Source organism: Cydia pomonella, chromosome 11 (genome assembly GCF_033807575.1).
Source record: "Cydia pomonella isolate Wapato2018A chromosome 11, ilCydPomo1, whole genome shotgun sequence".
Taxonomy (NCBI): Eukaryota; Metazoa; Arthropoda; class Insecta; order Lepidoptera; family Tortricidae; genus Cydia; species Cydia pomonella.
Window position 1 is genome coordinate 5,695,037 of NC_084713.1, and position 26,812 is coordinate 5,721,848.

The 26,812-nt window shown below is 38.4% G+C and overlaps 3 protein-coding genes across 3 annotated transcripts in view; 1 reads left to right on the forward strand and 2 right to left on the reverse strand.

The window, feature by feature from the left end:
* Positions 1-4,079: 4,079 nt before the first annotated feature.
* Positions 4,080-8,264, reverse strand: LOC133523115 (uncharacterized). The gene is made up of 4 exons (XM_061858625.1): positions 7,095-8,264; positions 6,560-6,731; positions 5,310-5,500; positions 4,080-4,137 (listed from the first exon to the last, which is right to left on the reverse strand). Exons 1-4 carry the CDS (start codon positions 8,174-8,176, stop codon positions 4,080-4,082), a joined length of 1,503 nt encoding a protein of 500 aa, XP_061714609.1. The 5' UTR covers positions 8,177-8,264.
* Positions 8,265-8,923: 659 nt separating this feature from the next.
* LOC133522699 (uncharacterized) lies at positions 8,924-20,466 on the forward strand. The gene is made up of 5 exons (XM_061858115.1): positions 8,924-9,420; positions 10,491-10,559; positions 11,874-12,002; positions 18,432-18,671; positions 20,250-20,466. Exons 1-5 carry the CDS (start codon positions 9,373-9,375, stop codon positions 20,328-20,330), a joined length of 567 nt encoding a protein of 188 aa, XP_061714099.1. The 5' UTR covers positions 8,924-9,372; the 3' UTR covers positions 20,331-20,466.
* Positions 20,467-20,479: 13 nt separating this feature from the next.
* The window catches only part of LOC133522693 (mucin-2), a 114,682-nt gene continuing 108,349 nt past the window's right edge, over positions 20,480-26,812 (reverse strand). Inside the window, exons 3-5 of the mRNA XM_061858105.1 lie at positions 26,206-26,290; positions 21,981-25,263; positions 20,480-21,631 (exon numbers count right to left, since the gene is read on the reverse strand). Coding sequence (XP_061714089.1) covers positions 20,801-21,631; positions 21,981-25,263; positions 26,206-26,264 — 4,173 coding nt within the window. The 5' untranslated portion in view covers positions 26,265-26,290 and the 3' untranslated portion in view covers positions 20,480-20,800. The remainder of the gene's footprint in view (positions 21,632-21,980; positions 25,264-26,205; positions 26,291-26,812) is intronic.

Sequence of the window (26,812 nt, forward strand, 5' to 3'; positions counted from 1 at the left end):
GGTGTAACAAGAAAAGGGAACCCCTATGAGGGCATTCTTGTTATCGTGTTGTGATTAAGAAAAAGTAGAAAAAATTGTACACGAAAAAAAAATTATTTTCTATGGATGGAGCATGAGCTGGAGCGAGGCCAGAAGGCGAGCTGAAGATAGGAAGGCGTGGCGCGAGCTTGTGAAGGCCCTTTGCACCTCTGGGGTGCTTTAGGCCAACAACAACAACAACATGAATGGAGCAGGTTGTTCAAGTCGGCCAACCCGCCATACAAAGTTCAAAAAAATTCCCGTCATATATTTTTTTCTTCTTTTCATTATCAGAAGTTCTGATTCAGAACACGATACTGGCGGTACGATACGACCTGCAGCTATATGTTCAAGTGCACTGATGATGTACGATATTAACACCGCCATATCATTGCTAAACGCTGATCTAGATCTCATCGCTGAATAGTCTGCTTTGGTATTTGTGTTAATCTGGGTAGCCAGTACCATTCTCTCAGCTTAGTCTGCAGTTTTACTATCGCACTAATCCTGTTTGATGAGTTTGTCATTCCCGTGTGCACTAAGTCTAAGAATACAGGATTAATTCTTGATTATACCCTTTCCTGGAGCAGCCAGCTAGCAAAATATAAGTCGGAAAGTTTCAGGTACACTAAGAACTTTGTATCAATTTAAGAATTTTCTCCCAGAGACTACAAACAAAATGCTAGTACAAGCGTTGATTATAGTGATGTGTGTACAACAAATGCCACTCAATAAACTAGAACGTGTCCTCAACAACGGCATACGATTTATCTTTGGCTTACGTAAATACGATCGTGTTTCCTTTTACCGCCGGCTTAGATCCCTTCGAATATTTTTTGTTCCTTATTTTCAATCTTGTCTGAGCCTTCTGCTCCTGGATATCTAAAAAAATAGTTCCTGTCTGACACCCCTAGTCCCGGATGGGAGCTGTGTTTATCTTGTGTACTCAAACTCACAATTCCTACTCACCGCGCTGGGTTTATGTCTAACTCCTTTGCTTCTCTGGAATTCGCTCCCTCTCAATAAAAGACAAGCCCCGAGCAAGTTAGTTTTCAAGCGGTAGCTACATAAGTATCTGTTGAAACCAGAGTTCGAGTAGCATCCATCATTAAATATTATTTAGTAATTATGCATGAAATATATAGTATAGGAAATACATATATATGAATTACATATATTCATTGCATTTGCTTGCACTCTTCCATATTCGTGCGACAGTGACAGTTGCATTTCGATCGCTACGGAGCGTAAGCGATTTGCACGTTGGTTACGCGGCCTGATACCTGGCACTCGGGATACCTGATAATATAGATAAGTGTAGTATTTATCCCACGAGTAATATTGCCAAGATGAGACCATAAGGCTCGCACTGTCAACATTTTACCAGATCTCATGTAGAGCCAAGCTTCTAACTCTACAAGCTCTAACTTCACAAAGTCTACACCTTAGTCAAAATGTGTGGTGCTACGAGAAAAGGTAGGTTAAAATTAAAGGTAGGTTACCCTTGCGTTATGCTTGGCTCGTCTTGGCGGGGGCACTGCCGTGCCCCAATGCAGATATACCGAGAAATACAAGTCAAGTGTACTAAAAATGATGTCAAAATAACAATGTGAAGATCAATAAGCGTTCAGGTATACTTCCACATACCTAAATTGTTGAATAGAGTCGGACCAAGCTAAGTTGGCAGCGATTTTGATAGCACAGACTGCGTAAGTGTTATTTTAAACGTCAAACTTTTATGAAATTATTATTTATTTATTGCAAAAATTTACAAATAAAAGAGTATTTAAATTTATTTAGTATTTAAATTAGTAAGTAAAAAAAAAGAGTACAAATGGTGGACTTGACACCTTGAGGCATGCTCTATCAGTCAACCATTGGGCTAAACAGAAACAGTCAGAAATTATGACGTTTACTTAATCCTTACCTTGGTCTGACTTTAGGCTCCTATCGATTTTATTTACAAGTGGTTCTATTTATCACGCAATATTAAATTTCACAATTAAGGGTCTCGGGTGGCTTAAAAATATGCTGACTAAAATATCTACTGCAGCATATTGTTAATATCTGGTATCAAAGCTAAAGTAATTTTGTTACAGTTAAATGATGTTCAGGGTACTTATTCGTCCCTTACGCGGTAGAAACGGTGGGTAGCTGGGAAGGTGACGTGAAGCATTTTACACGCGAACTAGGCCGCCGTCTCAGGCAGAAGCCAGAAGGGGGTGGGGGAGCTCCGAGTCGTTCCTGGTGCAAAGTCTGTCCTTGGTAATCCAGTGTGGAAATGCTGCGGGTATCATGGGCATCTACGCACCGGGGACGGCGGGGAGCGGTTTGTTTGTGTAATTTTTTAGTCAAATTTTTACTTGTAATAATTACTTTTAGTTTTTAGTCGTAATTTTTAAATGTTATTTCATTATAAAATCAACTTATATTAAAATTGAATACGTTTAATCCGTTACTCACGTTACGGACAATCTCTTATCGGGGAACTGTTGCTAAAGTATCCTAGCTAGCTAGCTAGCAGCTGTAAATAATAGTTCGAAATCTCTCCGGTGGCGCTAGGGTAGCATAAGGACATGACATGAACTTAGACGTTATTGATGGAATGAATATTATTTGATATTATACCACGAACGATACGACACTTAAGACGATATTTAAGTGCGCTCGCAATGTATCGTGGCGCGGTGGCGCCATTATTTATGGGTTTTTTATGGGCACTTTTCATATACAACGATTGTTTTCCTAACCTCAATTTATCTAAGAATTTGACATGAGGTGCATCAATTTCCCCCTGCTTCAATTCTACACCAGCAACGCTGCAGCAGGAACGCTACTACAGTTTCCATCCAAAAGCCACCCGTGCAGTTTCAAAACCATGATTAAAAATGTAAGAAAATATAGAAGGAGACAATTTAAGAAATGGTATCTAAAGGGGGGCAGTAAATAAAAAAGGAAAAGTAGGGCAATCGGTAAGCTCTGGTGGCCTAGCGGTAAGAGCGTGCGACTGCATGAAACCGCGGGTTCAAACCCCGGCTCGTACCAATGAGTTTTTCGGAACTTGTGTACGAAATATCATTTGATATTTACCAGTCGCTTCCGGTGAAAGAAAACATCGTGAGGAAGCCGGACTAATCCTAATAAGGCCTAGTTTTACCCTCTGGGTTGGAAGGTCAGATGGCAGGTCACTTTCGTAAAAAACCAGTGCCTACGCCAACTGTTGGGATTAGTTGCCAAGCGGAACCCAGGCTCCTATGAGACGTGGCAAAAAAAGCCGGGACAACGCGAGGAATAAATTCCCTTCTTTTGAATTTTGGTCTTAAAACAGTTAGCAGCATTCAGAAAGATATTGTACCTACTAATTCAAATGCGTACCTAGTGACCCATATATGGAGCATGGATGTGTAATTAAAGTATATTTTTTTACCAATCAATCAATCATCAATATCATCTCAAACGTCAGATTGTAGTAGATGACTGTTAAGTGTTATGAATTGTATAATGAAACCACCATAGCTGAGTATAGACTGATTTATTATTTTCTCGCATGCCGCTGCAACCTACCCTACATCTTAATCTACCCACATATAAATACTGACAACTCCCCTTTGAAAAAACAAAGAAAACAATTACACAGACTTAAGAGTGAGAGTGAATATACACACTATAGAGCATGCAAATTACATATACTTAGGTATTTTCCTATTATTATTTTCATTATTCATACCATCTCCTTCCTTTGAATAATACATTAATTAAATTAATTATATGCATGTATTTATTTATATATGTATATATTTTGTTTTTTTTTTTTTTTTTTTATACAAGATAAGAAATAAACTTACACATGCAAGTGTAGGTATCTATCTAAATTTAAATTCATTCCACATTTATAAAATCATATACGAATAATTGTGCTTATTATTTTTATCACATTTAATTTAAACTTTTTTTTTATTTACGCTGTTTTCTAATTTAATCACAAAGACTACACTTTATTCTTTTCATCTTAATCATGCGAACATAATTTTCATTGTTTACCATCTGAATAGGTACTTAATCTAGTTGCGACGAGGTTCAGGTACAGGGTAGGTCCACCGATCAGGAGGTCTCACCATCCTGCCAAAGCGAGTAACATAATAATTAGTATTATTTGCGGAATTCATTTGCTCGCGGTTAGGACTAAGACCCCGGGAGCTGATGGTAGGCTGCGACGCACATGGCACCGTTATATTTATATCGTCATAGGTACATATTGCAGGTTGATCTGAGCGCTGTGGTGAGTCAGCGATCAGCTGTCTACGATTACGTCTTAGAATTCTACCAGACATCATTTTTATAAGATATGACCGCGGCCCTACAATACCATGTACAGTTCCGTTTTGCCATTCATTGTTTATTCTTACCTTAACCTTATCACCTACTTGGAATTCTCGCAGGTGCTTAGCACCTTTATCGTAATAATGTTTTTGTTTACTTTGACGCAGTTTTAGGTACTGTTCGACATTTCGCGGGATTTTAGGAGCTAGTAATCTTGGAGAACATGGTAAAAAACTACGCAGTTTCCTGTTATTCAATAGTTCAGCAGGTGAAGGCAAATTATTGTCAAGCGGGGTATTTAAATATTCTAACAAAGCTATGTTAAAATCAGATTGATTGAATGTGGTTTTCTTTAACATTTTTTTGATGATTTGAACTGCTCGCTCCACCTGACCATTTGACTGGTGGTAGTGGGGGGAGGAGGTAACATGTTGGAAAAACCACTCTTTAGAAAATGTTTTAAATTCAGATGAAGCAAACTCAGGCCCATTATCCGAAATTATCACTTCCGGTATGCCTTGACGTCTAAATATTTCTTTTAATTTTTTAATGACAACACCAGAACAAATAGATTTGACCTTGACTACTTCTACAAATTTGCTATAGTAGTCAATTACTATCAGATAAGATTTCCCATTAAAATGAAATATATCTATGCCTAATTTTAACCAGGCTCTGTTTGGAGGTTCATGCTGCATTAATGTTTGCTTGACGTTTTGTTTTCTAAATGTCAAACAAGCTTGACAATGCGAAAGGTAATCTTGCAACTGTGAGTTCATATGGGGCCAAAACATGATATCGCGCGCTCTTAGTTTACATTTTTCTATTCCTAAGTGGCTACTATGTGCGCGTTTCATAATTTCTGATCGCATGCATTTAGGTATGACAACACGATCTCCCCTCCAAACAATTCCATAAGCAACTGATAATTCATTTTGATATGCATAATAGGGTTTTAATGTATCACTAACATCTTTTTGTGATCTGGCCATCCTCTTTTTATAGTTTTAGTTAGCTCTTTCAATTCAGCATCATCTTGCGTGCATTTTTGTATTTGTAAGAAGTGCGTATCAGTGAGCGGGTTGCTTGCCGAGATGGCGCACACCTGCGCGCGCACGTCGAGGTCGCTCGCCCGTGTGTTGTCATCGCCGCCCGCGCCGGCCTGCACCGCACGAGATAACGCATCGGCTATATATAAGTATCTACCAGGCTTGTATATTAAATTAAAAGTGTACGGCTGTAATCTTAGCAACATCCTCTGTAATCGAGCGGGCGTATTAACTAACGGTTTTTTAATTATGCTTACTAATGGTTTATGATCAGTTTCGATTGTAACATCATTTTTTCCATATATGTATGTATAAAACTTTTCACAAGCGAAAACACAGGCGTATAATTCCTTTTCGATCTGTGCGTAGGCTTGTTCTGTTTTTGTCAGAGATTTAGATACATAACAAACGGGTAAACCATTTTGAAGTAAGCATCCACCTAGTCCGTTCTTACTCGCGTCTACTGAAATCGTCACCGGTTTTTTAACATCATAATATTGCAGAACTGGAGGACTACATAAGCATTTTTTTAAAGCATTAAAACAATTATCATGCCTTGGTTCCCAGTGCCAGTGTACGTCTTTCTTTAATAACTCGCGTAATACATAAGTTTTTTCAGAGAGGTTAGGTATAAAGTTGCCTACATATGTGATTAATCCGAGAAACCTCTCCAAGTCCTTGACACTCGCAGGAGTAGGCATGTTCATTATAGCACTAGTGCGTGAGTCATCGGGACTCACTCCGTGTTGCGTAATCTTATGGCCCAAGTATTTTATCTCTGATAAGCCTATTTTGCACTTTTCTTTGTTTAGTTTTATATTTATTTCCCTACACCTTTGTAACACTTTCCTTAGTCTAATGTCATGTAATGCTTTAGTATCGGCATAAATTAACAGATCATCTATGAATAATTTTACTCCTTCTATGTCGTCAAAATGTTCATATAATTTCCTATGGAAGATTTCAGACGCGGAGGAAATTCCATACGGCATGCGTAGGAATTTGTACCTACCAAAGGCGGAATTAAAAGTGCAAAGGTCACTACTAGCTTGGCTCAACTTAACTTGCCAAAAACCTTGCTTGGCATCAAGAGTGCTAAAGTACTTTGCCCCCGCTAGACTTGAAGTTATTTCATCTAAAGTGGGCAATTTAAAATGCTCTCGCTTAATTACTTTATTTAAATCCTTCGGGTCAAGGCATATTCGCAGGTCTCCGTTCGGTTTTTTAACAACAGTCATGCTATTTACCCAGTCGGTGGGTCCTTCAACTTTTGCGATGATGCCTTGATCCTGCATTTCTTTCAATTTATTTTTAACCTGTTCTACTAGCACAATTGCCAATTTTCTAGGGGCATGAATAACCGGTTGAGCATGGTCTTGTAATTGTATTTTGTATTCTCCTGGTAGACACCCCATACCGTCAAAAACGTCGGGGTACTCATCCAATACAGAGGTGGCGTTATTTGACCTACCTATAGACAGCTCATGGACTCTTTGTACTAAGCACATTTCTCTACAAGAGTATCTACCAATTATTGGACTTGACTTGAGCTCAGCTACAATAAACTCCAAAATGTAAGTATTATTTTTATACACAACTTTTAGATTACATTTACCCGCAATGGGTATCAAGTCTTGTGAATAACCATATATTTTTACCGCGGTTGTACTAAGGGAATGCCTATCTATTCCTAATATTTTTAAGTACCTTTCTGGCAAAACATTTACCTCAGCTCCCGTGTCCAGTTCAAACATAATATTCTTATTGTTAATGGATACAGTTACAGACCACTCATTATCATTATTAAATTTATTATTTACCTCATCGGTGGATTCCCCTCTTATTTCATACACGCGACACATTCTCGAGTAGTGATTTCGTCCATGGCACCTGTCACACAGCTGACCAAATGCTGGACACTGGAATCTTTTATGTGTAGACCCACATCTCGAACAGCTATGGCCGCCAGTCCTGTTGGTTTGTGACGACCGCTGCCAATTGCCGCGCGCCGCTGGCAGGTTGTCGTGCCCGGGAGCTGCGTGTGCCTGTCCGGGGCGCCCTCCGCGCCACGATCCACGGCGGCGGCGCCCGCGATTGTTCGCGCTGACCGCATGCACCGCCTTATCCTCTGTATCCTCATGTTCTTGTCTATAACAACAGCTCGGTTGACCTTGACGTTCCATCGCTATTTTTTGCTTAGTTTTGATTTCATGCACATGATGTTCCACATTGTCCTGCTTTATGTGACCAGCTTGAGCACGGGATATTTCGGCTAGCCTACATATTTCTATAGCTTTTTGCAGCGTCAAGTCACTTTCTCGTAGAAGTCGTTCCCGCAAGCTTGTCTCCTGAATACCGCATATTAACCGATCCCTCACGAGGTCACTGCACAGATCTTTAAACTCACACTTTGCCGCCATCACATTTAATTCAAAGACATACTGTTCAATAGATTCGAACTCCTGCTGGTTCCGTGTGAAGAATTTGTGTCTCTCTACGGCGAGGTTCTTTTTGGGTTCAAAAAATTCGTCTAACTTCTTTAACAACTCATCTACAGTTTTTGACTCTTCGCTAAACTGGTCATATACCTCGCGGCACTTATCACCTATTATATGCAGTAAAATGTTAATTTGAACCTTTTGTGGTTTTTTCGCGATTTCACAAGCTTCGTAATAAATTAAAAAGGCTTTTTTCCATTTATCCCATTCTTTGCATAAATTTCCCGATGTAACGTTCACTAAATTGTTCTCAAATTTGAACGGTAATGGCGGATGCAGCACTGACTCCATTGTGGCGATAAACGATCCTCACTTTCACAATACTTATTTATTAATAACGACACACAAGTTTACTTATAACCGAACAGAGTTTTTACACTTTATCTATAATTTTACATTATATAAGTCTTTTTTCCGGCTGCGCCATGTTAAGTGTTATGAATTGTATAATGAAACCACCATAGCTGAGTATAGACTGATTTATTATTTTCTCGCATGCCGCTGCAACCTACCCTACATCTTAATCTACCCACATATAAATACTGACAATGACTGACCGGAAACCCATAGGCCAGCAAAGCCTTGAAAGGAAATGGCGATGGATCAGAAACACCCTCAGTAGACCGGACAACCACCTGTCCAAGTAGGGTTTCCACTGGCAATCGACTGGCAGTACACGGTCGTAGCGGCCTTGTACCTCATGGAGGCGATCAGTTGAGGACGCTGGCTCACCTGGACTCGGCTCGATAGTCCTGGAAGTAGCCGCCATGGATCACGAAAAATAGAAATTTCTTCTGCAAGTCCTTTGTCCCTAATGAGGGATAACAGGATTACAGCATCATCAATATTATCATCATTTCACGCGCAGAAAAAGTAGCGGCGAGAAGCCAACAGCGTAAAAAAGCAACTTAATAGCCGAATAGCGATGTCATCCTTTCCACCTTTGGATATCGGCAAAAAAATAACATACGGACCCGGGTATGCAGGTACTTAAACAACCTCCAAGAGAGAGGTATGGGCACTGTGAATGTCATCTCGTTCCAGATAAAGAGCAGGGGGAGACCAATTGGGGAAGTATTTTACCTTAATAAAACCGCAGCCAAGTAACACTAGACCCTACTCATAGTATTATGCTCCTGTCGGTGGTAAGATTGCCAGAGCTCAACGAGAGTACGGAGTGTTAGGGTTGGCAACGTGCATGTAACACCTCTGGAGTAGAGTTGCAGGTGTTCATAGGCTTACCACCAATGTAGTATAAAACAAAATTGTAATGTTAGTTTCCTTGATTAGGTAATTGGAATCTAGTTTTCCTTTAGCCATCTATGTTTCCTAAACAATGTCTTCATTGCGATACGATTGTTTTTGAACTGCTCAAGCATTGTTCCCCGTATGGCACTTTAAATTTAGTTTGTGACGAGTACCGACAAGAATATACTAATGTACTATTAATGTGTAATTATTCGATAAAAAATTGTTTAATCTAATCAATGGAAAGTGTGAATAGAATAATTTTGATATTGGTTATTACAACAAAAGTAAGTTTTATTCGATTTGTGTGCTTATAGTATGAGACAGTGTGCAGAAAATGATACGTTTCGGCTCTAGAACTCTGTACTGTCTAAGTACGTTTTTATATTTGCCGATAAACAATTAAAATGTCGGTTACAATGGATTTGTTGTTTCCATTCTGATAATTAGCTCCGTAGTACATAAATAACGATATTTTTACCTAAATTGTTAATTGAAAGTACTTATTTTACTTTCCTCATATTCGAAATGAAAAGTATAGTATGTATGTAAACACTTTATTTCAAATTCTCTTTGACTCAGATAACGGAGTTTTTGAAAAGTCGTAGCGCTTTTTAGATCACAGTACGGTTGCTAAAAATCCACGAATTCCCCTTAAACTTAGGGGGAAAATCTACAGGACGATCGAAAGACCTGTTGTAATGTATGGATCAGAATGCTGGGCGACGAAAGTGATGGATGAAAGAAGAGTGCACGCAGCGGAAATGAGAATGTTGAGATGGATTTGGAGTGACGATTAAGGATCGGATTTAGAATGAGTATATAAGGGGGAGTTTGAAAGTAGCACCGGTAGCGGAGAAGATAAGGAGTGGTAGGTTAGCATGGTATGGGCATTTAATGAGGGATGAATGCCATATAGGCAAAAGAATGTTAGGAATGAATGTTGTTGGACGGAAAGCGGATGGTAGATCCAAAAAACTATGGATGGATTGTGTGAAAGAGGATATGAGAAAGAAAGAAGTGAGTGCTGAGGTGACGAAAGATAGAGGAAAATGGAAGAAAAGAACCTGTTGTGCCGACCCCACATAACGTGGGAAGGGTAGAAGGAAGAAGAATACGGTTGCTTAAAAATTAATTAGCAATCTTGAGGCATTTCTCTAGGGACCTCAGCGATTTGAATCCTGAGTTTTTAACTTTCACTCGATAAAACACACAATAAAATAAAATTCAAAAACATGATATCTGCGGTCCAGAGCACACCCATCACTCTCGCACACGCTTATGCTCAGTGAGAGTAGAACATGAACCTACTAGGCCGTAAATTACTCAAAATAATAATGTTAGATCAAACTTTCAGGTATATGGCCAATTAGAACCTATAGATGGAGCAGAATGGACGGAACACTGTAATATACGACCCTACATGGTAAGTATATAAGTTTTTTGATATTCATACAGGTCCTTCATAGTAAAACTGGTAATAGATCTGCTTTATCTTATTAATCTACTTTATCTACACAACATCATAAGAGCTCTACGAGGCTTTTTTAGATAACAATACCAAAAATTTACAAAATTTTTATTAATTAGCCAACTTGAGTATTTCATCAGTCATTGCATTTGTTATAGGTAGTGCCCCCTTTAATTTGTATCAACGAGGGTTTAGAAACGAGCTATTACTCAGTGTTTGATGATGAAGCCGGAAGGTGGTCACCGATAACAATAAACCGTGTAACCAAACTACTTCATGTACAGGCTCGTTTGATTGGTCTCAACAAGACCTTTGATACAAGGTGATATTCAGAGTGTAATAATGAAGCCGGAAGTTGGTCACCGATACCAGTCAACCATGTAATTAAACCTCTTTGGGTACAGGCTAGATTTTACACATCGTACTCAATCAATGTATGTTTGCTACTATTAAATATTATTAAATAATATAATGTTTAAACTACAGACGGTCTACGGCAGTGGTGGGCAAACTTTCTTCATGGCGGGCCCGAAAGTTTAAAAAATATCTGAGGAGGGCCAGAATTGCAGCAAAACTTTGCTTTTTTTTATAATTTCGCGGTCTATATACAAATTATTTCGAAGGACCGGCGGCGGGCCGGATAAAATCTTTTCACGGGCCGGAGCTGACCCGCGGGCCGTAATTTTCTCACCACTGGTCCACGGGAACTCCATCGCCATAAATAATAGTACATTACGATACAAGTGCGAAAAATAGGAAATTCGAAACGAGTGGCGATAAATTAAAACACGACCGAAGGGAGTGTTTTAAATCGACACGAGTTGCGAATTACCTATTCGCACATGTATCGTACAACGTTTTACAGTACATATGGCCCTTTAAATGTTCGACACAGTAACGTAATATGCTACTTCTCGCACTAGTGCTATAAAGTAGCCCCATATGTACTGTAAAATAGTATTGGTAATAGTATCGCACTTGTATCGTAATGTACTATTTTAGTGTTATAGTTCATATCATCCACGATGACGCGCATATTTGTCAAATCTAACCTTTAATAACATAACATTACGAGTCAAGGCACGCGTCTTCGTGAATGACACGATCTAAACAGGTGAAAAGAAATCCGACCAGAATTGTATTCATTTCTTTATCGTTAGAACCTTCTATCTTAATGTGGGATTCAGTCAATTAGTGTAATAATGTCCTATTTTTCTATTGACTGGTAACTGTAATATTAATATTTTTGATGCTTTTTTTGCTTGGCAGTATCGGCAATGTTGCATATTGCCCCCATTCTTCAACCGAGATGTAGCAAGGACCTGTGGTGCCGTGTTCCAGGTTAATTTTGAGAACCGTGGCAATATCACTGGTCTCCAAAGACTTTCTGAAACTGGAGTGAGTATATATTATAAGATCAAATATATTACCTACCTGTGCGCTGGAGGCCTAGCGGTAAGAGCGTGCGTTCAAACCCCGACTCGTACCAATGAGTTTTTTCGGAAATTATGTACGAAATATCATTTGATATTTACCAGTCGCTTTTTGGTGAAGGAAAGCATCGTGAGGAAACCGGACTTATCTCAACCAGGCCTAGTTTACCCTCTGGGTTGGAAGGTCAGATGGCAGTCGCTTTCGTAAAAACTAGTGCCTACGCCAAATCTTGGGATTAGTTGTTAAGCGGACCCCAGGCTCCATGAGCCGTGGCAAAATGCCGGGACAACGCGAGGAAGAAAAAAAATTACCTACATAATATATCTTTAAAAGTATTATCTAATTAATCCCTTGATAAAACTAAAAACAAGTTATTTTGCTGAAAGACTAGGTAGTAGATATAAAAGTTGAACTCTTTTTATTTTTCTTTTATTACAATTTTGACTGGCCAATGTTTACATAAATATTGTTAGCTAGGTTAACTCGAGTTAATTTATTTTTACGGAAGTTCTAGTTACTCTCCAAACCATTAATTTTTACCTACCCGTAGCGCCATCTATGTGATCTGTTGAAAATCACGCTGCTTTGAAAGGCAGTAAAATCCGGCAGTTGAACTAAGGTTACGTAGAATCGCATTCAGTGATTTGGAAATTAAGTTGTCTCTAAAGTTAGACGATAAAGAATTTAAAGAAATATTAATATTAAAGGAGACAATTTTACCGTTACATAGGATAACATTCTCATACTGATTGTAGAAATTAGGACAGAAAGATTCAAATAGGTAAATAAAGTGATACTCTAAAATACAAAGTTGAGTTCCTAATCATTGTTGTAGATGGCGTTACTTTAGAATTGTTTCAGTTTTTAAGGAAGGTGTTCAGGGAACACAAATTTTTATGGAGATTGACAGTGCTTACTGTTTTACTTGTGCTTTGGTTTGGTTAGCATCTAGTAAATAAAGAAGTCTGTCAGCCCCATACAACGCGGGATAATCGTCAATGTTATAGATTAGGTCCATTAAATAATAGTTTTATTTTTTAGTTATTTGCATATGAAAACTGCTACCCTTCTCTTATTTATAAATTTTATAATTACAAAACGTAAAATTGTACTTGACTGACCGCAGTTCGCAGTTGAGCTGATAAAAGTAGGTCTAAAGCATAAATAAAGCATTTTGAGCCCTTAGAAAATGTTTATTTATTTTTTCTAGATGGCGGCATTAAATAAGAATAGGCCTAAAATGCTTTTACTATTTATTTATTTAATCGTAGGGTATTACATACATACACAGAGTAATCATAAATCTATTTGAATAGAATAGATAGAATAATATATTTCTTTCAAGGATTTGGCATTACAAGACCAGCAGTACATTGATCCCCACACTAGGCTCAGCCTGTCACGTGGGAATCTCAGAGAAGTATCGAAATGGTGCGGTTCTCATTTTAACAGAATACATTATGGATAAAGCTAAATTAAATAAGATTTTTTTATTATATGACTAACTATCAAACTAAGCACAAAAACAGTTAAAAAGGTCTCAGTAAGTTGTATGTAAGTGAAAGTGTTTATGTGAGGGTATGTGTGTATGTATGTGAGTATGTATGTATGAATATGTGCGTGTGTATAACTACGAAATGTGAGAGAAAACAAAATAAAAGAAAAGTAGCTGTACAAGTTATTCATCTTTCGGGAGCAGACGCAATTGAATATTGTCGTCTACTACAGTCATTTCAAAATATCCTCTGACTCATCATAGTTCCAAGAAAGTAGTAGGGGTTGGATATGCCTTTTTGCTTCAGTTAAGTTACAGTGCCTTATGTCGCAGATTTTTACTAATTTATTCTATAAATGCGGAAAGAGATAAGCCGAGAATCTCATAGCAAAAGCAGTTTTAACAAGGGGCTTGGGAATTTTGTACACTCTTTTTAGTATCATGTCTTGTAGATTAGGCTGACGACTGACCATATTGTGTACGTAAAGGGAAGCACGCAGTAAAAACAATCTACGAACACTTAAGACGTGCGCTTTAATAAAAAGTTCAGAAGTAGAATACCGTCGGGGGAGTCCTAGGCAGACTTTCAGAACTGCTCTTTGTGCTCGCTCTAAAGTGATTAAAGTTGATTTAGCAGAACCACCCCAAGCGAGTATACAACAACTTAAATTTAGCTTTTACTTTGCTATATTGTACTTTGGATAGGGAATGCAAACCGGTTTTAACCGAAACCGAAAAAACCGGTTAAAACCGGTTTTTTGACGGAAACCCAAAACCGGGTTTTTAAAATTTGAAAAAACCGGTTTCGGTTTTATTCGGTTTTTTATTTATTTAACTAAGTTGCATGTTTTATTCATTATAAGGGTGTAAATCGGTCCTAAACCGGTTGAATCGACATCAAATCAAATAATGTGGTGTTGTGTTAGTTTGATCAACAAACCAAAAAAATAATTTTATATAATTGGTTTGTTCCTATTCCTAGTAACAAATAACATTAAGTCATTTGACAATTCCCATACAATACAATAAAATAGTCAGATATTCTGTCTTTAATTTCGTGGTAAAATCGTGTATATACGAGGGCTGCTATTTATATATCCGGAAACCGGGATTACAATCTTCTTAAGTATTTGACCTCCATGGTAAAATTTGAACTTGTTTAAGTACTGGCCGGTATAGTTTTTCTTTCTTATTAACGCTAGTGTTTTGTATTTGACGGGTTTTAAATGTCATCTCGCTGCAAGAATGGAACTCACTCGTGTAAATATTCGTGCTATGATTTATTATGATTTTCGACGTGGTTTAACGCAACAACAGTGCATAGATCAACTAACTTCAACTTTTGGTGATGAAGCTCCATCTAAAACTACTGTGTATCACTGGTTTAGTGAGTTCAATCGTGGACGTAGTATGCTTACGGACGAAGTTAAGGCAGGTCGCCCGAAATCGGTCGTTGTACCACAAAATATTGAGGCTGTACGAAAACTTATAATGGACGACCGACATGTTACGTACCGCGAGATAGAGTCGACTCTGGGTATTTCTATGACTAGCATTAATAGCATATTACATGATCATTCAGCTGTAAAAAAAATTTGTTCGCGTTGGATACCGCACAACTTAACTAAGGAGCAAAAAGATGCTCGCGTTGAATGGTGCAATAAAATGTTAAAAAAATATAACCGTGGTGACTCAAAGGCCGTTTATAACATCTATACAGGTGACGAATCCTGGATCTGCATGCGATCCCGAAACGAAGCAACAATCAACGGTATGGGTGTTTCAAAATGAGCCGAACCCTACGAAAGTTACTCGTGCAAAAAGTACATTGAAACAAATGGTGGCCTGCTTCTTCGGCATTAATGGCCATGTAGCTACAGTGCCACTAGAAAACCGTAAAACGGTTAATTCAGATTGGTACACGACCATTTGCTTACCGGAAGTATTTGAACAAATTCGTAAAACTAACCAGCGACGAAGAATCATTCTTCATCATGACAATGCCAGCTGTCATACGTCACGCGAAACAACTCTATTTTTGGAAGGTCAAAATATGGAATTAACGGGTCATCCGCCGTACAGCCCTGACTTGGCACCCAATGATTTTTATTTATTACCCAATATAAAAAATAAATTACGCGGTCAACGATTTTCGACCGCTGAAGATGCTGTCGACGCATTCAAACAACACGTTATGGAGGTACCTCAGGCGGAGTGGTAGAAGTGCTTCAAAAATTGGTTCACACGAATGCAAAAGTGCATAGATCATCAAGGGGAATACTTTGAAAAACAATAAAACCATTTTCAGCCGTGTACGTTTGTTTTTTTGTTTCCGGATATATAAGTAGCAACCCTCGTACTATACTAGCATTCGATTTTACACGTGAAGCAATCTTTTCTTTATTCCATGGCGATGAATTTAAGAATTGTTGATTCTAAAAACCGAAACCGGTTTTAACCGGTTTCGGTTTTTTTTGTGGTAAAACCGAAGAAAAAACCGGTTTTGAAAAACCTCCGGTTTTTGCATTCCCTAAGTACAACACAGCCGGTGTTATAGCAGGATGTAACATACTGACCCGTCATGAGTCACTGACAATGTCAAAACTGACATATACGTTATCAAGAACGTAATTTCCTTTCTATAGGTACAGCTCGCTCGCACTTATATGCGAGTACGAGCGAGATGCATAGAAACTAAGTTACGTTCTCGATAGTGTTTATATCAGTTTATATCAGATAGAATTATAGTTAATAAGTATATTCCATACTGTGTTTAATAATACTTAGTTTAACACGTTCACTGCGGGTTGAGTCAAATCCGCCTCAATCTCGACTTTACGCTGGTGCGGGGCTAAAAGTTCGTGTTATCTCTCTCGTGCGGGAACTTCTGCCGTTTAACTACAAGACGTACGACAGAGTCAAATATACATTTCTTTATGTTTTCCAAAGCCGGACTCGTTGGTACAAAAAAAAACGTTTGAGGTCTTAATAAGCCTCAACCGCACTAGATATATTTTATTTTCACTTAGTGCGGGTTGAGGTTTATTAATGTCTCAAGAAAGTGACCTCAAGGCCGCACTGAGCGTGACGCGGGCGGCGCGGGAGTTGACCGCTTCACGTTAGTGCGGCCATAGTTATCGATATTGAACCACGCGTGTTTTGCGTAAATAATAGGTATAACCTAAAAACGACAACGATCGTGACCGTTGGATAGGTTAAAATAACGTACATTTGTGCACACGTAACCGAGACATTCATTTAATTTAAATACTAAAATTTAGTCTTAAATTTAATCCTAGACTTTGTTAACTTTCTAACAAAATTTTAATACAATTTGAGAGATTGCAGAAAACTGAAATAATTTGACGATGGTAAGAGTATAATACATTTTATGGCCCGCATAGCATGTAGAAAGAAGTGGTTTACTTATTTGCACAGGCTTGCAGTCTGTATGTTTGATAGTTCAGAAGTTGTTTGTAAAAATGTGTGAATTCCCTCCTTATAGTGTCATCCACTGGGCCGCTAACCTTACTGGGATTCGAACTCGAAATAATAAATACAGGGTGTAACAAAAATGGTGGGGATCCGTTTAAGGGCATATTCGGTATCGTGTTCTGATCAGGAAAAAGTAGAAAAAAAAAATTTTTTTGACGCGAAAAATTTTTGGACTTTGCATGGAGGGTTGGCCGACTCGGACGACCTGCCCCATAGAAAAAAAATTTATGCCCTTAAACGGATCCCCACTATTTTTGATACACCCTGTATAGCATAAATGCATTAGATTAACTTAAAATGGCGTCTGAAATATTGTATCGAAGATGGTCGATGAGATGATGATCATCGATAGTTTAGCGATAACTGCCATTCCCTTCACTAGACTTAGATAAAATTTAGTGCGTTTTGAGGCCTAAAAGACCTTAAAGATTCTTTAGGTATTTTTTCTTTAACCAAAGGTCAGAACCAAAGGCGAAGCTAAGGGTATTTTAAGCATTTAGTGACGAATGTATAGCACATAACAAAAACACCTATTCCGAGTACAGGCAAAGTTATGAAGAATTTAATTACCTACTGAAATTCGAGGTCGATTAGGCCTCACCCGCACTGAAAAAGAGCTTAGGTTTGGGCTGATTCGATCTCAACCGCACCAGTTGAAAGTTCTTTAAGATTTGTCCCGCAGTGAACGTGTTAAGAAAATATTTGCTATGCCCTTCTGGGGTCCATGAGAGACTGAATTATTTTGTAACAACGTTTGTATTTTTACCATGGTGCAATAAACGATGATTGATGATTGATTGATGATTGACCTGGTTCTCTGTCTGTAAATGGTCTTCCACCTTGATGCATAAACTAAAAACCTATACAATCATGACACTCATGGTCCGATTCATAGAATGAGTTACGATAACGATAAGTTCTGTAGGGCTAAGATGGTCGGCTTTTTATCATTTGTCACCATGCCTGTCACGTTCTAACAAGTATGTAAGTGCGAAAGTGATGCATGACATGACAGGTGATAAAAATGCGACCATGATACCGCTGCTGCAGTACTACCTCTGGTCTGATAAGTTCTCATTTATATATCATTTATATGTCGTATAATTGATAGAAGCAGCTCGATTCGGGCAACCAATGTCCCTTGGACGTCAGAAATATCGTGGATTGATCTTATTAGGATCACAGTGGAATCAAAACAAACGTCAATTTTAACATGTCGTTTAGTTATCGATATTTTAAAGATCTTTCCAAGATCTTAAACGTGTCTTAAGCATTCTTCGAATCGGGCCGTCACTCTAAGCACCAATAAACGGGGGGATGTCCTGTCCTTTAGCATTGCAATTTATTATGTACATATTGCATACATGTATTGAAAATTCTAACATACTCGTATTTCTTTTCAGTGCAGCTATTGGGATTGCATACTAACGAAATACGATCTCAAGTCGGACGAAGATAACAAATTACTGGACATCTCGAAATACTACGAACATTTGAACAGCTGGGTTGAACTTAATCCAGATTTCAGCGATGTCATGTTGAAGGCTAAGATTGAATGCAAGCAGAATTTTAGAATGAGTTTACCGATACCTGTTTGCGAATTTAAGGATTTTAATGCTTGTCTTAGGAATTATATTAATGTGGTTAGTATAAGTATCATAAAATCAATTTGACTATATTCGATTGACCTTTTACCAGTGGGGCGACACTCCTCCTTTCGGTCCTTCTCGGTTCCGTTCGGCTCAGCATTACTCCGAGCAATTATTAGGGTTGGCACAACTTGACGTCCCTTTGCGTGCACGACCACAGATAAGTTAATGACTTGAATTTTGACAACCCTAAATAGCCTAAAGGGATAGTGCCATGCATTAAAAAGGGACTGCATGATTCGTCCCTGAATCGCTGTCAAATTCGGTTTAGTAGGAAGTGTCATTTCTGTAGTACTATTATTTATTCTGTGCCTTTACCTGGCCTTCTGTCTGCCATGGCCTTGTTGGAATGCACGAAGGTTGGTATTGGGCTGCAGCCTCGCGCGTCATGTGAAGTTAGTGGCAGTCAAAAAATAAATAAATAAATAATAAATACTATAGGGCATTATTACACAAAGTGACTAAGTCCCACAGTAAGCCCAATAAGGCTTGTGTTGTGGGCACTTAGACAACGATATATATGTTATGGACCAAGTGATAAATTGGGCATTTTTCATAATGCCCGGGCATGTTAGTGTTAGTGCAAGTTAGTGAGACTATAGCCCGTCGCACTGCTCCACAGCAGCCTTCCCCCGTACGCACAAAGCTGGGGATCTATAAGACTTACGTCAGATCGAGGCTGACGTATGCCTCTCCTGCCAGGAGACGCTGAGTCTGCAAGCGATTGTTAGAACGCCGCCAAAAACGGCCAGAAATGGCCACCTTAAACCCCCCAGAAAGGGAAGTAAAACATGGAGTAAGTTGGTTTTTACTATAATTCGAAACTGAATTCGGAAAATAAGATACGTCCGCGTCTATCCATATTCGGTTTCAATTCAATCCAAAACTAAACAAAAACAGTGAGCGTTTAACAGTAAACAGTGAATCATTTGACGTCGGCACGCTGCCATCGCAGACTCTGGTTGGTCAACGCGTGTCCAATGAATCTTTATTATCAAATGGCCCAACGACCACGTAGCAATATTGATAATGACCAGACAATGTGATAAATAATGAAGTTTAGACAATAATTAATCACTTGGCCCGATATAGCTTGCCATTATTCATAATTCCCGGGCATTATATATAATGCCCACATTAATCACTTGGTCCATAATATATATAATATATAAATACTTAAATACATAGAAAACACCCAAGATTCAAGAACAAATATCCGATGTCACATCAAATAAATGCCCTGACCAGGATTTGAACCCGGGACCATCGGCTTCATAAGCAGGGTCACAACCCACTAGGCCAGACAGGTTGTGAATGATTATCAAGAAAAAATAACATACGTAGTTCGAATTTAGCGCACGAGTGACTATCAATGCTTGTATACCCATAAACTAAGTTTAATATAAGGCAATCGTTTTGTTTAATCTTCCTCGTATCGTATCATTTCATACACACTTTTTAGCACATACCTACTGATAAATATTGTTTGCGTTCGTACTGGTGTTTTTTGCTTTTGTTTGAATGGATGTGAACCAGTAATACATTCTTTAAGTAAACATTGTTTGGTTTCAGAACTGTCCGAATGTTATTCCAACTCCAGACTGCATGGAAGTGAAGAAATTCTACGAACTCTGCCACGAGTTTTATCAGTAATCAATAACTAATGGTGAAAAATATTAAGGATAGGTACTGTTACAATAATTAAGTAGTAGTTTAATTTTATTCCTATGTTGTGATTATTAATGAAGGTTTAAAATAGAAAAAATAAAGGCAGCTTTAATAATTAAAACATCATTATTTATTCTAAAATCAAAACTAAGATTTTGACGAGACGTCTCGACAAACTATTTACTTAATAGTTGTAATACCATCATTCAGGCATTCAACTTGATATCAATTACCACTATTTTATACACATTTAATTACGAAATCAGGAGAAAGGTACACAAAGCCGTACAAGATGCATGTACTAATTGGCAAGCCACTTGCATACCAATGCACTTATAAGTAATACTGTCACGTGAATGCTCATAGCTTTCATACTCCCTACACTTCAGTATCTCCATATCACTTTCCTTGGAGGAATTAATATTTAAACTAAGCTAACAGTCTTTTTGACGACTTCAAGGCAAAAGCCGTGGATTGTACCGGCCGACGTAGAGTATCATGCCAGAGGGATTGTGTCTTACGAAGTAAAGGAACGGCCGGTCAAACTTTAATCTTGCTGGCTGGGCGTTCCTCGCTGGGAGACGAGCTTGTCTTGGGCGCAAATGCAGTGGTAGATTCATGGCATCTCCAACGTCATGCGGATCATGGAATGCTCTCTGGTAATCCCTCGGCTCATCCCATCCCGTCGCCCATCGAGACGTTCTACGCCTTCTGGCCAATTCAATACTCTCAGGATACTCTTCTATATGATGTTGCTCACCAATAATCCCTTCGCCACAAGTAACAAACGTCGTCGCTTGCACCATGTCCGACAAGTAAAGATCCTTAGACGGGCCATTCAGACCTCCTAAATCAGCGTGCTCGGCATCGAACAAGTCTTTCAATCCCATCTTTTTAAGAGTCGAAGATACATTAAAGATTGACTTGTGAGAGAAGCGCGGGATTTGAAGTTCCAATCCAATTCGTGGTAATAACGTTCTGAGAAGGCGATTCCACGCTGGTGTACTTGGGTTGGAGTCTAGCAATCGTTTTTCTAGTAGCTCTAGATCTTCGGCGTGTACAACGTTGCCTTGCTGGCCTGGCATGAGGAAGAGTGTGCTGATGATTGAGTTAGTGTTGCCGAGGGCTGCAGCAGTGGCGTCGAGGACTGGATCATAGCCAGCGAGGAATCCTTTCTTGTAGAGTACGGCTGGCACAGGGACGAGGCGACGTTGACGCACGTTGGGTGAGACTACGAAGTACATTTCACCATCTCTGCCTTCTACGGATGAGCCCGTGCAGTCAGTCTGAAATTGAGAAAAATATTTATTTAATATTAGTTTTTAAACTTTTTAACCACGGCTCAAAAAGAGGGGTGTTATATGTTTGACGCCAATGTCTGTGGCATTGTAGCGTTCCAATGGATGGACCGGTTTCGATGCGTTTTTTTACGTGAAAACAATTTTCCTTGCGGTGGTTCATAGCATATAAAATAGCACCAATTCTAATAAAATTACGTTACCAGTTGCAACACAGAAAAGGATCCGCGGAATTCTATAAACAAAATTTGTCATCATCTTCTTCGCGTTGTCTCGGCTTTCCTCGGATGATGAAATCGTATTCAAAAGTAAAAGTAATAACGATTATTCAACTCACCTCAAAAATATTTGTTGAAAACGCAGCAAGCGGAGGTTGCATAGTAATTGTGTTCGCTTTCATGTACTCAATTATTTTTCCCCAAGTGTACCTCTTTACCAACAGATTCGTCCTTCTTCTTATAATATCGCTAATCAATTTGAAGTTGATTTCTTCAACATGACCATTGTAGAAATGCTGAGCCCGCTCCTTGTAAAAAGTAAGAATTTGGCCTTTATTTCGGTCGCTGTAAAGTTCTCTTATAAACGCGGAGATAGCAACTCCAGACTCAGGTGTCGTTTCTATAGAATCAGAAATATTTTTTAGGGTAAAGTGGGGATTAAAAGTGACCATATCATCAAGTTTCAGTATTTCGTTCATTTCACCCGAAGTTGCGCCTCTTGCTCCCATGAACATCATAGCCAACATTGATGTGATAGAAAATGGGGACAAAATAAAACTCCTCTTATTTGGAATAGTTTCAGCGATAGCATTCCAATACCGGAAAGCGAGCTCATTGCAAAGTTCAGTAAATTGCGCGACATCATCGCTTAAGTCTTTTGTGGTCACCTCCAGTCCTTGATTTTCCTTAGATACGTCCAAAACTATATCTTTATCAGGGCTTTCTGGGTTATTGCCGTCAGTTTTAAATTTATCTTTCGGTATCTCATTTGCTTTCGGCGGTGCAACAGTTGAGATAAGCTTCCAAGAGTTATTTCTTTCATTGGCGATTTCTTTGTAGTCAATATTGACTTTCTGAATCTTCTTTTTGAATTCATCTACCTTTGGGAGAGAAACCGTTTCTTCTTTATGGTCATCTCTAACTTTATCATTTATTTTATTTTGATTTTCTGAGCCTGCTTTATGTGAAACCTCTTGTGGTGATACAGTTTCAGTGCTTGATGGTGTAATTTGTTCTTTCATAGGCAATCCGGGTGCATTTATAACGGCAATTACATTATTTTGTTTGTCAACACTAAGAGTTTGAATCCCGTGGGAATTTATAGGATTTGATGGTTTCTCAGTGCTATTGGAGGAAGAGATTTTTGTTAAATCATTTTGTGTTGCAGAAACACTATTGGCATTAACTGTGTTTTCTGTTTGTGTTATTGTATCTTTCTTATTATCTCCTTTTTCAGTGACATCGTCATTTGTTTCATTTTTTATTAAATTTTGATTAATGGTTGTATCAACCAGCGCCAGCTCGGTTGTTGATGACATGTCATTTTTCGTAGATTCTTGAGAAATAATCTCGGTTTTAGTAGTAATAACAACTGTAGTTGTGTCTACAAAATTTTCTGCTGTCGATATTACATTGGACTCTTGAAGTTTATTTTCACTATCAACAATGGATTGAGGAGCCTGATTCACAACTTGAGATAACAAATCATCCATAGATTCTGATAGAATAGGATCCATAGGTGTTTCAGTTGATGTTGAGGTAGTAGTTTCTAGTCCAACGGTAGTCTTTGATACCGGGTTGCTTACTTTATTTATTGTTTCTTTGACTTTCAGTGGCGGATTATTATTTTGTTGATGGGGGTTAATCGTAGATATTTTGACGAAATTATCATTTTCGTTTTGAATATCAGCCGTTTTATTTTGAGACTCGTTTTTAGACTCCGATGGGATGTCCAATTCTAAACTTTCTTTGCTTTCTAAATCCATGTTCATAGCGTGAGTAGTGTCTAATAAACCACTCGTTGTTGGGATAGGTTGGTAGTTGGCACTTCCAAGGTCTGATGCAATCTGACTGATACTTTGTGCAACATCAAACAAAGGAATAATGGGTTCATTGACTTTAATATCATTGTCTTCTGAAATTGAAATATTATCATTGATGGTTTGCGGTGGCTGATTTTCAACAGACATAAATTCTGTTGATGAGATGGCAGTTGAAGGTGATACAGATTGAGTGGTTATGGTACTAGCATCATCTTTTTCAAGTTCACCGCTTTTAACAGTAGATGAAACTGGTACTGGTGTGCTAGTCGTTGGTTTGTAAGTTGTAATAGTTGGTTGCGTTTCTGCCTCTAAAGTAGTTGATTCTTTAAGCTTTGATGTTGACGATACTGGCGGTTGTGTAGTACTTTCCGATGTGCTGACGAATTTAGTCGTCTGGGTAGGTTTTCGTGTAGATCTCTCAGTTACATAGGCTGCTGTAGAAATTGGAACAAACGTACTAATCTTCTCATATACAGGGCTAGTTTTTTCTGTTGTAGAAGTTGCATGTGTACTAGTTTGAATTTTCGTTGAAGGACTTTCTGTGTTTTTCAAAGTTGAAGTTGCAACCTGTCGTTGAGTGGTAAAAATAGGTTTAGCTGTGGTAGGTTTTGAAGTAATTTTAGCAGTTGGTTTAGAAGTTGTAGTTAATTTTGTAGTTGAGGCAGTCGTTCGTGGCTTAGAAGTAGTGGTAGTAGTAGTAGTACGTCTAGTAGTGAGTGTCGTGCGAGGTTTCACAGTAGTAGTCGTAGTAGGTTTTCTAGTAGTAGTAGTAGTGGTGATTTTAGGTTTAGGAGTGGTTGGAGTCGATGTTGTGGTAGTCGTAGTAGTAGTAGGTTTTTTAGTTGTTGTAGTTGTAGTAGTAGGTTTAGGCGTCGTAGTCGTAGAAGTAGTAGTAGGTTTAGGCGTAGTAGTGCTGGTCGTTGTAGTAGTTGTTTTAGCAGTTGTTGGAACTTCTTTAAACAATTCTGTAGTAGACGAAATTTTTTCTGTTATTGATGGCTTTGCAACATTTTGTACTGTAGTGGAACTTCCGATCGGGTTACTTCCTTCCTTGCTAAGATTGTCATCAAAGTTAATACGGTCAAACTCAATTGTTTCTGTTTCTGGGGTAGTAAAAGATGCAGAAGTCTTATCTGGTACGATATCGACTCCAGTGTTTCCAAAGATCGATGGTAAAATTAGACTCCAAGAATCAGACACATCAGGTGTATCCAATGTAGGATTCAATTGTGGTTTGTTTTTATGAGCTTCCATTTGAGCCTTGAGTACATTCTGCACATTAGTGACAACGCTATGAACTTTAGTGTAAGGTGGTTGACTGAAATTAAATGCAATCGTCGGCTGATTATCATTAGCAAACGTAACCAGTCCTTCTGCTTCTTCACCAGCCGCAACTATGGCTTGAATTTCTTGTAAAGTCATGAGTCGTTTAACCAGTTCTCCGGATTCATCGAAAGTGTAGAACTCATAGCGGTCTGGGGTTAGGAGGTTGACAGGGCTGCCGACGGTCGCTGGCCCATTAGATGGTGGTGGTAAAGTATTGCCAACCGCGTCGGCGATGTACGGACGCTTGGAGCCCCTGAAATACACATACAAAAAAGGTATTAATATCTACGGATAAATTACGGCAAAAAGTGGAAGTCTGGACGTTTCATTTATTTTCAGCATTACTAATGGACATCCATTAGCCTAAATATAGAAGATTGCTCGTTTTTAGGGTTCCGCCCTCTAATATATTTCATTTATTAAAATGATTTTAGCTTCTATGCTGTAACCAATTGTAATGGTGGATAATAAGCTATGTATTTTTTTTTATCTTATGAACCAATTGTGAACACTATTTTAGATCGGTAAACAAGAGCTAGTTATCTCTAAGAATATAGATTAGGACTAGCGCTATGACAACAGAATTAGGAAAAAGTTAGCTATATTGTACCACCGCTTAAAACTAATCAGTCTAATCACTTTAAGATTCCCTTAAAATAATTGGTAGATTATAATGTATGTATATATGAAATTTAAGACATTTAGATATTATACACTGGTTAATTTATTAAGTAAGTAAGGTAAATCTAAATAAGAAGTGACTTACAAATTGAAAAAAAAAAATTCATTTGTTCTAATACTTCTAATAGTATCCGCCCGTGTAGCCAACGTGCCTAGATATCGTTCACACTCCGTGGCGAACGAAACACAACTGTCACAGTCGCACTAATATGGAAGAGTGATAGAGAGAGATGACTACGCTCCGGAGCGTTGACGATTGTAACACACGCCAGAAGTGACTTTACTTTAAATATGTCATATTTAAGTAACAGAAAACGAATAAATGAAACGCCTGTCAGCAACCGAATGCAAAATCCCATGAAAGGTTTTAATACCGAACATTAAATAATTGATTAGATATTATAATTTAAGTATAATATAAGTCTTTATTACTTTGATACCGCACAATCCTGCGGTGGTTTCATAAAGAGAGAAACATTTTTTTTATAACAATAATAAAAATATATTCACTCACCTGCTTTCATCAGCCAATACGCAGGTGGCTGCAAGCAGCACACACAGTGTCGCACGCATCTCGTCCGCCCATACACTCAAGAACCCTGAAATTTAAAAAAAAACCGTTAGAGTCCTAGGTTCTATAAGTACTCTAAATTGGGGTCACAGTGTCTACAATCGAATGAGAAGAGCGCAACCATTTGTTATTGGCACGTAATAGATTATATTTTCAGAGGTATTTATGCGTAATATTTTTGTTGTCATTTTTTTCTCGTTTAAGACAATGTAAAGTATTCCCAGGCTCGCCAATTGAGCACCACAAAAAGTTCGAATTTGCGGTTTGAATGAATTTGTGCCGTAGTTTGAAAAACTGCGCAAATGTAAAACAAAAACTAGTTCTATATGTGCAGTCAAATAATTTAATTTCAGTACCATTTCGTACATTATCACAGTGACAATCAATATGAAAGTCGCTAGGGATCTCATAATTGTCACTGTAACAAAGTACAGTCACCATCTGATATCGGAGCGGTCAAGGTGTTCACAAATGTCGGAACACGCCTCTATCATCAAGGCACTAGAGTGCGTGTTCAGATATTTTTGAGCACCTCCGCCGCTCTGATATA

Excerpts from the sequence above, each read along its gene's own strand:
- LOC133523115 (XM_061858625.1), bottom strand. The coding sequence starts at position 8,176 with ATGGAGTCAGTGCTGCATCCGCCATTACCGTTCAAATTTGAGAACAAT. Across the intron at positions 5,501-6,559 it reads ACCCGAAGGATTTAAATAAA|GCCGGCGCGGGCGGCGATGA; the intron begins GTAATTAAGCGA and ends CGTGCGGTGCAG. Across the intron at positions 4,138-5,309 it reads TGGCCAGATCACAAAAAGAT|GATGGTGAGACCTCCTGATC; the intron begins GTTAGTGATACA and ends TCGCTTTGGCAG.
- LOC133522699 (XM_061858115.1), top strand. The coding sequence starts at position 9,373 with ATGGAAAGTGTGAATAGAATAATTTTGATATTGGTTATTACAACAAAA. Across the intron at positions 12,003-18,431 it reads AAAGACTTTCTGAAACTGGA|TGCAGCTATTGGGATTGCAT; the intron begins GTGAGTATATAT and ends ATTTCTTTTCAG. Across the intron at positions 18,672-20,249 it reads TTAGGAATTATATTAATGTG|AACTGTCCGAATGTTATTCC; the intron begins GTTAGTATAAGT and ends GTTTGGTTTCAG.